General features: G+C 38.5%; 1 protein-coding gene across 13 annotated transcripts in view; it reads left to right on the top strand.

The window, feature by feature from the left end:
• Window positions 1–13,686, top strand: part of SYNE1 (spectrin repeat containing nuclear envelope protein 1) — a 427,871-nt gene that overhangs the window by 68,670 nt on the left and 345,515 nt on the right. For all 13 annotated transcript variants that reach the window (XM_032485189.1, XM_032485193.1, XM_032485194.1 and 10 more), the window contains exon 3: window positions 6,409–6,470. In XM_032485189.1, the coding sequence (XP_032341080.1) occupies window positions 6,409–6,470 (62 nt within the window). The remainder of the gene's footprint in view (window positions 1–6,408; window positions 6,471–13,686) is intronic.

Genomic DNA, 13,686 nt, shown 5'->3' with positions numbered 1-13,686 from the left:
TCAACCAAGCACTGCCTTAAATCTTTCTGAGTTTTTAACAATGGATCTTACTGTCACATTCTTGATTTCTTGATTTCTTGTTATCCTGAAGCCATTTTTTACTTCGCAAATCTCTTTCCAGGAGAGACTGACAATGACAAATCATTATTTTTTCCAGTGCACCATATCAAAGCCTTTCTGTGTTTCCTCTAGATTTTGCTTGCCAACTATGTAGTTCCTTCTTTGGTTCATCTCTCTCTCTCTCTCTCTCCCAGTAGTTTACAATATGCAGCCAGAAGAAGCCAGCTGACACTTTTGGCTTTCTGCAGGGAGATCTCCCTAGCCAGCTGCAAGAGTTCAAGTTACTGCAGATGATGACAGAAGTTACAAAGCAGAAAATCCACGTAGCACTCCTTCTTATCCCTGCTAGCAGTTTCCTCGCGGTCCTTTCCTCCTAAGGCCCAGGCCACATGTTTTAGATTGCTAATAAAGCAGCACTAACTCCCAGTTTCAATTAGCCTTTGTTAAACCGCCACCAGAACTTAGTGGCCTAAAGCAATAATACATGTGGTTTCTCATGTTCCTGTGGGTGGGCTAGGTGTTTCCTCTGCTGGCTGTCCCTTGACTCATTTATTTGGCTGCGTCCAGCTGGAGGATCAGCAGGGCTGGCAGGTCTGCTCACTCACAGGTCTGGCAACTGGTTCTGGCTGTCACCTGGGGTGCCTCAGTTCTCCTCCAAGTGACCTTCTTTCTCTGGGATGCTGTACCAGCTTCCCAGTGGGGTGGTCTCAGGGCAGAGCTCCAAGAGAGTCAAAACGGATCCTCAAGGCTCAGCCTCAGAAGTCATATAAAGTCACTCCAGCTACATTTATTGGTCAAAGCAAGTCTCAAGGCTCCACCCAGACTCAAGGGGTGGGGAAATTGACTCTACATCCCCTTAGGAGGAACAGCAAAATCACATTGCAACGGGCATGCTGACCAGAATGGGAGGAAATTGTGGACATATCTTGTAATCAGCCACAACCTGGTCCTGTAACTTTTTAAATTTATATGTTTAATTTAATTATAAGTTCTATGATCTTTATTTCATTATGTTGAAATGTACAGTATACCTTAGACCCTACACATGTATAGCAAAGTTAGTGGTGATTTTAGTAACTGTTGATCAACAATTGGGATTCTATAATTCTGATCGCAAAACAAATCATTTGATTCAGGTCATCTGATTGAGGCTGTTATTTAATTAATAATACTTACATTGTCACCTTAACTTTTGTTGTTGTTTTTTTCCTTTGTAGCCACATCACTGGATTGTGTCAAAAAGTTTAATTTACATATTTCTATTTCTAAATTTCTTTCTGACTTTTTTGATGTGAATCTATCTGCATCAAAAATGATGAAAAACATTTATTGGATACAATTAGGAGTGATATGATTTTAAATATTTGATTTGTTTTAAATTAGCATGTATATTCTCAGGAAATTAAAATCTGAAAGATTTTACTTAAGCCATTATTGTCATTCAAGCATCCAAAAAGTATAATGAGAATCTGCCAAAAAAAAAAAAAGTTAATATAACCTATTGCAAGCAATGAATGTATCAATACATGTTACCCCAACATTTTTGTCAGAGTTGGCAATTTCATACTGAACAACCATATCTATTTATTTAAACAGTCTTTCTTCTTGGTATTTCTGTATTAAAGATGACATTAAGGATGGATATGCCTAGAAATTCAGTATTTTGCTCTTTATGATTATTTATAACTGATAAAAATATACATCTTTATGTGCATACCCACATATGAAATGCTGTATCTCCTAGAAATAGATTCTTATAGACTAATTTGTTAAATATATTGACATATGCTAATTTCGGTTACTGTTAGCATTTTAAAAATACCATCTGCTAAGAGGATATTGGCATGTATTTTAATTTTTTTTTAATTTAGTGATGCTACTTAAAAGCTAGTGATGGTGATTCTGTGAACATAAATATTATATATGATAAACTCATCAGATATGGTGAAATGAAAATACAACCAACCTGTTTCTAGGCAGCAGATTTTTCATGACCGATTGCAAAGGCTCTAAATAACCTAGGCCACCTTTTACTGTGCACTCTGGGCTTCCAGGTACATGTGTAAGTCTCTTTGGACAAACCGCAGTTGTGCAAAATCAGCAAGTCTCTCTTACGCATCAGGAAGAAAACTGTTGACTATAGTCAGGTGTGACAGCTTCTCAATTGTCAAATTTAATCCCCCTCTCTACACTGTGCCTGATTTCTGCACGTGTCATGATCTTATCCTGAAATGGCAAAAATACTGAGGAAATATATAAACAAGGCAAAGAAATATAGAAATTGAATATCAGAGCAGGTTGTCTTTATTTTTCACTCATTTCTAGAGAGGGATGTTGCCCTGGAATCTGGGGACTATTTCTTATAACAGTGTTATCCAGGGTCACATACGTACAGTGGCTTCCTGCAGGGACGTCTTTCAAGGCCCAGCAGCCTCCAACTCCCGAGGGCTATAGGACCAACTGTATTTGAAATAGAACCAGTGATGGAAGCCTCATGGGTGGAGGACCTGGAGAGTTTCCATAGCTAGTTTTGTGGGGTTTCCCCCCCCCTCACAGTCTGGCCTTTAGAAAGGAATCCAGATTCAATTTATAGGAGAGGAGGGGTGTTTGAACTGTATCTGCCTGGTAACACTCACCTAGATCAAAACCCAGCCTTGAATCAGAGCCTGTTACAGGCTCCTATCAGTGGAGCACCCACCTCATCATCCGGCTTCTCAAGCCCCACCTCTCCTCTGTGCTGACGCTGCCATTTCATCCAGGTGTTTCATGGATGCATTTGCAATGGGCCTGAATTCTCATAACCCTCCCTCTTGAGCCGGCTGCATCTTCTGTCTTTCCTTTTTTGTTAGAGGCATCGTTGTTCAGTTGCCCAAAACAGAATCTAGAAAGCATCCTTAACTCCTGTCTCTCTACTTCCTTTTGCTTCTGCTTCTGATAGTTCCCTTCCAACCATCTCATGCATCTCATCCCTGTTGGCACTGCCCTAGAACAGAATTCATCACCTTCAACATGTGTTCTGATAGTGCGTTCTCCAACATCCCCCCTGCTCCCAGTATCTACTTCCTTCAATTAAACCTCTACCCTGTCATGAGAATATATGTTTCTGTGTCCCAGGTCTAATATGATCATGTCTTTGTCCTGTCCAAAGCCACGGATAGCTCCCCATTGTTCATAAGATGGAGACCAAACTTTTTGGCATGTTCTTCAAAGGTTTTAATAGACTGTTTCTTGCTTATTTTCCAGGCTTACCTCCAGTTCCTTCGTAACTTCTCTCTACTTTATAATCCAACCATAAAAGGTTTTCACTGTCACTTTACTATCTCATGCCATGCTCTGAAAAGACTGCCTCTTTTTCCTGACGAGTTCTCTGCCTGCAAATGTCCATTTATCTGTTGATGTTCAATTTAATGGCACCTCCCTTTTTTGGCTTCTCTGGCCTTCCAGCTGGTTTCTTTACTCTGTAGGAGAATCACTTGCTTCTGTGTTTATGTTCCCTAAACACTTTATATGTTCCTTCATCACAGGAGCTGACACACTGCTTTGAGCTATTGTTTATGTATCTGTCTCTTCCATCATATTGCCAGTTCCTCAGAGCAGGGTCAGTTTCCTCGTCAACAGGTTTATAAAGAAGTGTTATTGTTCATAATATTTTGCAGGATTTTTTTTTGATGCAATGTGGTAGACATTTGTTGCATGTTTAATATTACTTCCACAATTTAAACATTTGATGCTGTAGATGCCAAATTTAAATACCAAATCCTGGACTAAAGTATTCAGATTTTTACATCAAAAAAGAGGATTTGCTGACATGATGGCGTTTTAGGGATTTTTTTTTTCTTTTGGGAAAACAGTAAGTAAAATCAGAAAATACTTAGAATTCATCTGGCAGTGTCTGCAGATACAAAAAGTAAAATCCAGTAAAATCTGCTTTTGCAGCCATCATATAAAAGGAACCATGTAGAGAATTTGACATTTAGATATTTACAAAGAATGCTACAAAAACATATTTTGAGCTTTCCAAAAAAAAAAAAATGTCTAAATAAAAACTTGGAGGTTTACCATCAGATGAAACCATATGGTAGCAGTATTATTCCACTAATGGTAGTAGTAGTAAAAATGTAACAATTTTAAAATTCAGAAGTAATACAGTATCAGCAGATTATGTACAAATGTATGACTCTATACACCAACATTATGCTAATTTATTTTAATATTTTAAAATATTAAATTAATATTGACATCTAGTGATATTTATAAAATAGTATGCCTCTGAAACTGAATTTAAAATTTGCATACACTTTAACTGCATCTATAGTCTATTTTAGACTTAGAATTGGATCTTATCTATTATAGATAAGGTTCTGAATTCCATAATATCTGGCTTGATTAGTTAAGGTCATTCTGCCCCTGTATAACTTTATTTATAGAACCTGAAGATTTTAAGGTCAAATTCAAATTTGACTTAACTATGAATGTATTGTTTGGATGTGATAAACATTTGATATGACTAATGTAGTAATTTCTGTGCTGTCCTAGGGTAGCAGTGTAGTGGTCTAGGAGCCAGACTCATGGAGTCTAAAACTTGGCACTGGCACTGGGTGGCCTTGGTAAAAATGCTCAACTTCTATGTGCCTTGGTTTTCTTATTTGTAAAATGGACACTATAATAGTTCCTGCTTATAGATTTGTTATAAGAATTAAATGAGTTGATAAATATTTATTACATATGATATATAATAATTACTTAAAATATAATGTGATCTAGAAATAGAGAGAGCGATCAGTGCCTGGTACATAAATATTGCCTATTATTATTTGGGTTTGTTTCTGGTATGTACTTGAAAGTTAAAAGTGCACGTTTAATGTGCATTAGCAATAATGAAATCCTTTAAATTTTGTGGATGTATACAAATTTTCTCCGAATTAAAATGCTTTATTTATTTTCTTTGTTCATTCATTCCACAGTACTTATTTGTCACAGTTGTAGGCACTAGAAACAAAGTTACGATCCTCATGGGGTTTATATTCTAGCAGGCATCCAGTGTTCCGAACTGAAGCCCAGGCGAGGTCAGCTCTAGAGAGGGAATCTGTATCGCTAGAGTTTATATTTAGACTTTTGCCAAAAGGTCTCTTTTAAGAAAGCTGAAATTATGTTTCTTTGAGCATCACCTTTTAAAGGGTGAAGAATTGAAATGATATGTTGTTCGTCTGTGATCCTCACAACATCTAGTTTAAAACAAAGAGTGATAGAATTAGAAAAGAATTTGCCCTTTCATTGAAAGGTGCTACAGTGGTCCCTCTCTCTGGCCTTCATCTCTTTAAATCTCCAGTTAAAGCCTTCTTGAATCCTACCTCTTTTTCTTCATGTGTCAGTTTTCTCTTGTTTCATAACAAATCACCAAACTTAGCAGTTTAAAACAGTGTTCACTGATCTCCATATTTTTGTGGGTCAGGAGTCCGTGTACAGCTCCCTGTGTCCTCTGCTCAGGGTCTCACAAGTCCGCAATCAAGGTGTCAGCTGGGCTGCATTCTCAGTCAGGGGCTGAATGAGGGAAGAATCCACTGTCTACTCATCCAGTTTGTTTCCCTGTTAGTTAGTTATGTTGAGCATCTTTTCACGTACCTCTTGGCCATCTGTATGTCTTTGGAAAAATGTCTATTCAGATCCTCTGTTCATTTTCAAATTAGGTTGTTGTTGTTTTGAATCATAGAAGTTCTTTGTATGTTTCGGGTATTAACTTCTTATTAGATACATCTTTTGCAAATGGCTTCTTCCATTCAGTATGCAGTCCTTTTGTTTTGTTCATAGTTTCCTTCACTGTGCAAAAGCCTTTTAGTTTGGTGAAGTCCCATTTGTTTACTTTTGTTTTTGTTTCCCTTGCCTGAGGATGCAAATTAAAAGAAAAAAAAATTACCAAGACCAATGTCAAAGAGTGTGCTGTCTATGTTGTCTTCTAAACAGTTACCTTTAGATGTGTCAGGGTGGAGACTGCAGCCCTTTGCATGAAACATAAAACTTGGCATTTAATTGGTCTCAGTGAATTTTTTAAAAAAATAGTTTTATTTAGGTTTAATTATTCAGCGAACTTTTAATAAGTGAATGAAGATAAACATAGGGCTAACAGATGACAAATTTTAAAGCCTTTGCTGATAATTTTAAAGGAAATAATCAAATTGCTTAATATATTTGGAGCTTTACTTTCTCTTCTTTCAAGACAAAAATTGATAAAATGAATTAAAAGATAAAACACTATAATAATCACTTCTGAAGTTGTATAACTATGAATTTTTTTTCTTTCGTGATACAGCTTCATGACTTGTTATCTTACCAGATTTTTTTTTCTTCTAGATGAGCAAGAGATAGTACAGAAACGTACTTTTACAAAATGGATCAACTCTCATCTGGCCAAGGTAAAGGAAACTACCCAAGTTCTCTGTTTACTGAGCTTGAGCCAATAAATCATTAAATGTACAGTATAAAGGAAATGCTACTGTGGCAACTGTCACTATTACTGGTCAATGACATTTGAAGTTCTATTAGTTTAATTGCCACCTACGTGTGGGCATTTGCTAACATTGCTTCTGGGAAGAAATCAGCAGATAACGAGAGTTAAGGGCTGTTACTTCGTGTTGATTCCATAAATCTTGATGAAATATTTCACCCAGTTGTTTATTCTGTACTGACGTGTGGGTCATATCAAAAGGAGAATCTGGGCTGGATTTTTGTTTGTTTGTTTCTATTTGGAACAGGGGAAAAAGCAATGAGGAGTCGTCCCTGAGCAAAGAATTGTATCTGAGGAGACTATGACCGTGTCTGGGCTCCCCTCTCAGGGTGCTTTTATGGAACAGTAAGCGTGGTGGCAGGACACGACAAAGACCAGTTATTCTAGATGATCCACACTGACATTAGGCTGTGTTAGGTGACTGTGTATCCTAATTCATGTGTATTGACTCATGACTATGTATTGCAATGACTTTAACCATGAATACTGACATAAAACTCATTCCCATATAGCTACGTTACGATAAAAATAATCTCTCATAATGCTGATGCAAAAAATCTGTCAACCAAAAAGCATTGCATTTGTAAAAATAAACACAGATTCTGGGACAGTTGTCTGCATTCAGTTCAAGGACCTTTGCTGAGACCACTGTCTGTCGTGTGCAGGGCGGAATCCTACAAGCAGATTTTGAGCAGTGACTTCCCCAAAGCCTCTTTTATAGTTCGGGAGCAACCAAAGCATGGCAACTTATTTCAGCCCCATTGTACAAACTGACTGATTGCTGTGTGTCTACAGTAGGCTTTGGAGACAGGAAAAAAGTTAGTAAGATGCTCTCCCAGGCCTTGGAAAGCTTACAGAGCAGCACAAGACAGAAGACTAGAATAATGTGTCTAGATACAGGATAAAATGGGATTATTGTCCTCATGATCTGTCTCTGAAAGCCAGTTGATCAGATGGGGATTCTCTGGCCCAGCGGCTGCGCCCGAATTTGCCCTGTGAAGTGAAAAGGCACTGCATGCCCGTGGGGCTCCTTTTCTCAGGCTTTGGCCGGGGCCAGCTGGCGCTACTTACACTGCAGACTTACCATCATTTGGGGAAGGTTCTTTTTTTCCAAAATCAAAATAGAGTTACTGTTTTTTCATATTGTAAAAAGGTTCCATGCTAATTATACATCATTTTGATAAGTCTCTTAGAAAGTGTAATGAAAGTAAAGAACACCTGAAGTCCCACAATCCTGATGTAACCGTCACAGGCATGTTGGGTGCCATTTCTGTACACGGAGACACACACAACCTCACATACATGGTTATGGAAGATGCTATTTCGTACGCCTCTGTTCCTCTCAGCACATCTTCCCATGTCAGTAGATACAGAGCCACATAATCATTTTAATGGCTGCATATTTTCTTATTATAAATAAATAAGATTATTTATAAATTGTAAATCATAAATTAGCTAGTTGTCAATCAGTGGTCTTTTAGGTGGTTTCTGGTTAGTTAATACCACAGTGCAAGTCCTTGAGTGTGTATATTTGTACACGGGTGTGGTTTTTCTTCTTAGGATAAATTTCTAGAAGTGGGTGGATAGTCCACAGGTACATAGGTTTATAAGTTTAATATAAACCAAGAGCTTATGAGAATACCCATTTCCTCACACTATTAATACTCTTTCAAGTTAACAGTGTTTTCCAATCTGGTTGCTGAAAATAGTTTATAATTAATTTTTTTCATATTAATTTTTTTAATGAGGTTGAATATCTTTGTGGAGATTTTTAAAGCAGAATGCTTGGGATACATTTATCTCCATACTGAATTTAACATTTATCTCCAATTCTGAAAAAGAAGCTATAATCACAATGTGAGCCACAGCACACAGTGTACAAAGGGCTTTTGTGGAGAGACTGTATGTCAAGAGTTTATTTTCTAATCTGTTTTTACCACCATTTTATCATTGTTTCAAGTTACGTTACGTATTTATGTGATACCTCGTTGTTGGAATAGGCTCTACACATGTTTATCCTTTTCTATTCTTTTTTAGTCCTGCTTTGAGACCTCACTCTAAATATCTAAATGTCTAAATGTCTAAGTCCTATCTTTAATATGTAGTGCAAGCCTCTCTCATTCATGAAGTCATTTCTGACCACATGACAGTGGTCCGTCCCCAGCCAATGCTCCAGAATGTTAGCAGTTTCCCCGGAACCCCTCCTCCAGCTTGGTCCCCCTGCCTTCTCTGCTGCTGCCTCCAGTTTGGTGGAATCCGAAATTGCAGCACTTCTCCAGAACCTGCAGCATCAGTGGAGAAGTTCAGCCTGTGTTAAACTGTTTTGTATTGTTTCATACCCCATCTTCCCAACGACATTGTAAAGTCTTTAAAGCATGTGCTAAGTCTTGGAGTTTCTTTGTAACTCCTAGTAGCTCTAAGCACAGTGCTGAGTACCACGAGGAGGTGCTTAACAAAACAGCAATGGCAAAGAGTCTGTATCATTTCTTATTTTGTTAAAATAGTAGAGACATCACATGGGGAAGAAATAATGATTAATTCCTGGCACTGTGCCCAGTGCTTAACTTTATAGCACACGTCTTCGTATACCTGGTCCTTGGGGCTGCTGAGATTTTAACGCAGACATCAATCTAAAGTCCTCCTGGTTTTCCTCCTGTACATATTTTTTTGCATTGATAATATCATTTCAAAAGAGCCTGAAAATGATTGCCTCCACAGGTGCTCCATTATAACCTTAACATGATAGAGACTTTTTTAGTTCTTTTTCTCTCCTCTGTACTTGTGATTTTTTTTTAATTTCTTAATCATCTTGAAAACTGAAAACTGAAGCAGAACAGTGAACCGACACCTGTTACCCAGAACTTATTTATGCCGACATCGCAGTGTCTTGCTAAACATGAGCACAGCCTACAGCTTCACTGGAGAACATTTTCCTTTTCTGACTCACTTATATTTGGCAAACATTTTGTAAATCAAATCTGACCCCATTACCCCACTTTGGCAGTGGAGAGTTTTAGGAGAGCCACAGAATTGATGTTTATGTCTGCATTTGTCTTGGAAGCCGATCACGATTCCCTACTCATCCCTCCATCCCTCTCTCTTGACCCGTCCTTTGCCCACCTTTATGCCTGTTGGAGTTTCCTCTTCCAGCCCTATGTTTTTCTCATTCTTTATCACATCCTCTCCCATACCTGTACCATCTCTATCTCTCCCATCCTGTCTCCTCCTCCATCGCACTCCACCCAACACCATCTCTGCCTCTATCGCAATCTTTATCCCCATTTCCATCTTGATTTCTGTCTGTACCCATCTCTGTAAAAACATACGCAACCAGCACATCCTTGGCTTCATAGTCTCACTGAGGTCACATGTACATGTGCACCCAGATGTAAATGGAAGCACACACTTTCCTCCCCATCGCAGTGTGCTCACTCACTCCTGAGAGTGACAGTACCTCACTTGCAACAGTAGCAAGGTCATTTTCATAACTTTGATCCAACCTCTGCTGGTGCATTGTGTCACTTTCCCTGCTGCCTCTGAGAAGGCTTGCTCCCAACGCCATTCTCTGACGCTGGAATGTGCCTGTCACCCTAGACCCTGGCCACAGTCAACAAGCTCCTACACAAACAAACACACACACACATTCTTCATCAACTGGGCTCCATGGAAGCATATACTATACCCAGAGTCTCATCAAGTCTCTCCTGAAAACGGCTTCTTAGATTTTTGGTCCTCAGCTCCTGCTTCAAAAGCAATACATAAACATCTCCCCTGCCACCAGTTTTCAGTCCCAGAGCAGGCCCAAAGCCACACTTAGAATAAAAATGTTTCTCACTAGAAAAATAAGCCACAGAGAAGCAACCTGACCTACGACCTGTCCCAAAGTCTTATCCTCCAGAGTTTCTTGAGCCAACTTTTTCCTCTTTGTTCTTACTTATGAAATAACCAAGGCCGGTGGTTTGTTTTATCACAAACAAAGAGTCTGCCCCAAGGTTGGAGCCATAATTATGTCAGCTTTGGAAGGACCTGGTGTTTTATAATTTGTTGGGTCAGATTGAGTCTGGTTTGGTATATTGTTTGTGTGTTTGTTTGTTTACTTTGCCCAGTAAATATGTAACCAGTTTAGACCCAGGATTAGTCAGCATGGGCTGCTGTGACAAAATACCATAGTTTATGTGTCTTAAACAAAGAACATTTATTTCTCACAGTTCTGGAGGCTGAGAAGTCCAAGATCAAGGTGCCGATGGATAGAGTTCCCAGTGAGGGTCCTCTTGTTGCATGTGTCCTCACAGCAGAGAGACAAAGAACTCTGGCTTCTCTTTCTCTTCTTACAAGGACACTAACCCACCATGAGGGCATCACCTCCTGACCTCATTTACATCTAATTACTTTCCAAAGGCCCTCCTTCCAAATACCATTGCACTGGGGCTTTAAGGCTTCAACATGTGTATTTGGGGAGACACACAAGCATTCAGTCCATAACAGGCCCCAAGTTCGTCCTGGGGTCTGGCTTGAAGTGCATGAGAATTTCTTCCAAACCCATAAGATAGGATGGGAGTTCAGTCCTGGAATGATGACAGTAATGAACTTGTCTCTCCTTTCATATCAAATGTTTTTTGTGTGGCATTTCATATGGTACATAGCTCTGTGCTTTGGAATTGCTTCATAAAATCTAATAACAAAACCATTTTAAAAGAGTTAAAGTGCATTTTATTCCTTGGTTGTGTGTGTGGGGGTGTGTGTGTTTCTCCTACAATTTTCTGCTGACATCTGCCAATAAAGGTAAGGAAGTGACCTATGCCAAAAATATTTTTTCTACTGGTGATCAGATATCAGTCTTAAGTCACCTATTACTTATGCTACATAACAGGTAGAGTTATTTTATCTCTAAGAACAAGAAAGGAGAAAAGTGCTAAATTGGCAAGAAAAAAAGAGTTTCAACTTTTTTCTGGAATGCAAGTTGTAAATATTTTGCAGGATCTCTGTTGTCTGAGAGCTTTTGCACAGTCTTGGGAATTTTCGTGGACTTCAACTAGAATGATAAACCATTTCATATAAATTCTCTGATAATGTCTTTCTACTGCAATGCCTTTTTTAAGATTTGAAGCAAACTAACTAAATAAAGCTTCTATCTTAAAGAACAGTTTTAAAGATTCCTTATTTAGAAAGAAAACTGTGTATGTCAATTATATCTCAATAAAACTGGAAGAAAATAGTTATATCCTTTTTCTCAAAATCTTCTTTGGAGATTGACTGCAATAATAGCTGTAATAGTAGGTTGTGGCAGGTTTAAGAGCTGGGATGTTGAATTTGAGAAGCAAAAAATATTGTTCCTTCTGAGGTCATTTAATCTTGAGTGCATTGGGAAATGTTCAAAAATGCTTCATGGAGATGAATTTGGGGAGGGTTTTTAATAGGAAATTTTCATTTTTGTTTGAGGCTGCTTTACTCAGTTACAAATAAGCGAACTATTTACTGCTAATTAAATAAAACAATAAACTCTTTCACTGATGACGTTTCATTTTATTGTAACAATCCTTTATAAATATTCTGACAGCAGTATGAAGTGATAGGGCTTAAATAAGAGAGCAATTTGTTTTCAAAAAACACTTTTCTTAAAGCAAAAATTTTATTTAAAGTAGGAAAAAAAAAAAACCCCAAGAATTTTCTGTAGTTATTCAAACTTGTGGATAGAATTATCAGCTTTTTTAAAGTATTTGCTCTGTTTTCAAATGAAAGTCTTTATGCTTTTGCCATTATGCAAAACATTGCAAATCACTAATTGTCTCTATAATGTGATAAGATATTAACAAAAATTAGTGGATTCTGTTTATTTCGTATATCTGATGATTCCTTTCAAGAAGGGGGCTTCATATTTAAACATGGTCCCTATAATTTTCTTCCTTTTTAGGAAGAAACCTGCACCTTTCTATCCTGTTTGCTCCGTCTGTGAAAGAAGGTGGATTACTTTTTCTCATTAGCCCAATACTGATTCCAAGTAATAGTTTTTCAGATGATTCAGTTGTGTGGTCCTGATTCAGTTGTGACTGTCGTCACTCTTTGCTAAATACATTTCTAAATTGTAGGGCTGCTGTTTATTGAACTCTTATCACGTGCTGACTACTGTGCCTTTGCAACTTTATCTTTTACTTTATTTAACCCTCACAACAACAAATATAAGTATTAAATTTCACCATTTTATAGACTATGAACCTGAGGCTTTGCGTTAACAAATAAGGTCAAGGTCACACAGCAAGTCGGTGGAAAACCAGATTTCAGTGCCAGGACTCCGAAGTTTGGGCACTCACCATTGTGTTACATACCCATGCTGCATTTGTTTATTTAGCTAGTCAAGCAGCAACTTGTTTTCAAGCACCTATTGTGTGCTAAGGGTTGTGGATACAGTGGTGAAGAAAACCGGATATAGTCCATGCCGTCTGGAACTGGTAGTCTAGCAGAAGAGCCAACAATTACAGAGAAGTGTGTGTGGTCAGTTCCATGAGGGGGGACGTGCCGGGTGCCAGGCAGCACAGGGCAGGCACAGCCGACCACACAGGTAACCTGAAGGAAGGCGTCAGAATAGGCTTTCAGAGGAAGACACCTTCAAGATGGAGCCTGAGAAATGCTCTGGGGTTGGGTGGGTGAATGAACTGATGTTTTCAAAAGTTGAGAGGTAAGAAAGAGCATGGTGCAGTAAAGGAAGGAAGCTCAGAGTACCTGAAAATGTGAGTTCCAGGAGTGAGATGGCAACAGAGAAAACTGAAGATGGATCGAAGGTCAGCCATTAAAAGGGTGTGGACATGTGTGATGGGCAGTGGGAGATGTTAAAGAATCTTAGGCAGGAAAAAGAAATGATCACTCTGGGTTAAACCTCTCTCTCAATCTCTCTCTACACCATCCCCTCCTCTCTCGTCCTCTTCTACCTCAGATTGATTAAAGCAGGATCAAATAAAATTGGAGGTGGAGTGACCTTGCAATTAGTCAGATGACAGTGGAATGTACTGGTAGGGGAATGGAGAAAAGTGGATAGATTGAAAAATGGGTGGGAGTGGATTTGATAGAAATGAGTATTAATTGGACTCTTGGGTGAAAAGGAATCAAGCATGATGTCTAGACTCTGACTT

The sequence above is a fragment of the Camelus ferus genome, chromosome 8 (genome assembly GCF_009834535.1).
Source record: "Camelus ferus isolate YT-003-E chromosome 8, BCGSAC_Cfer_1.0, whole genome shotgun sequence".
Classification (NCBI taxonomy): Eukaryota; Metazoa; Chordata; class Mammalia; order Artiodactyla; family Camelidae; genus Camelus; species Camelus ferus.
Note: the sequence above shows the minus strand (reverse complement) of the source record. Positions and strands in the feature narration are given on the sequence as shown.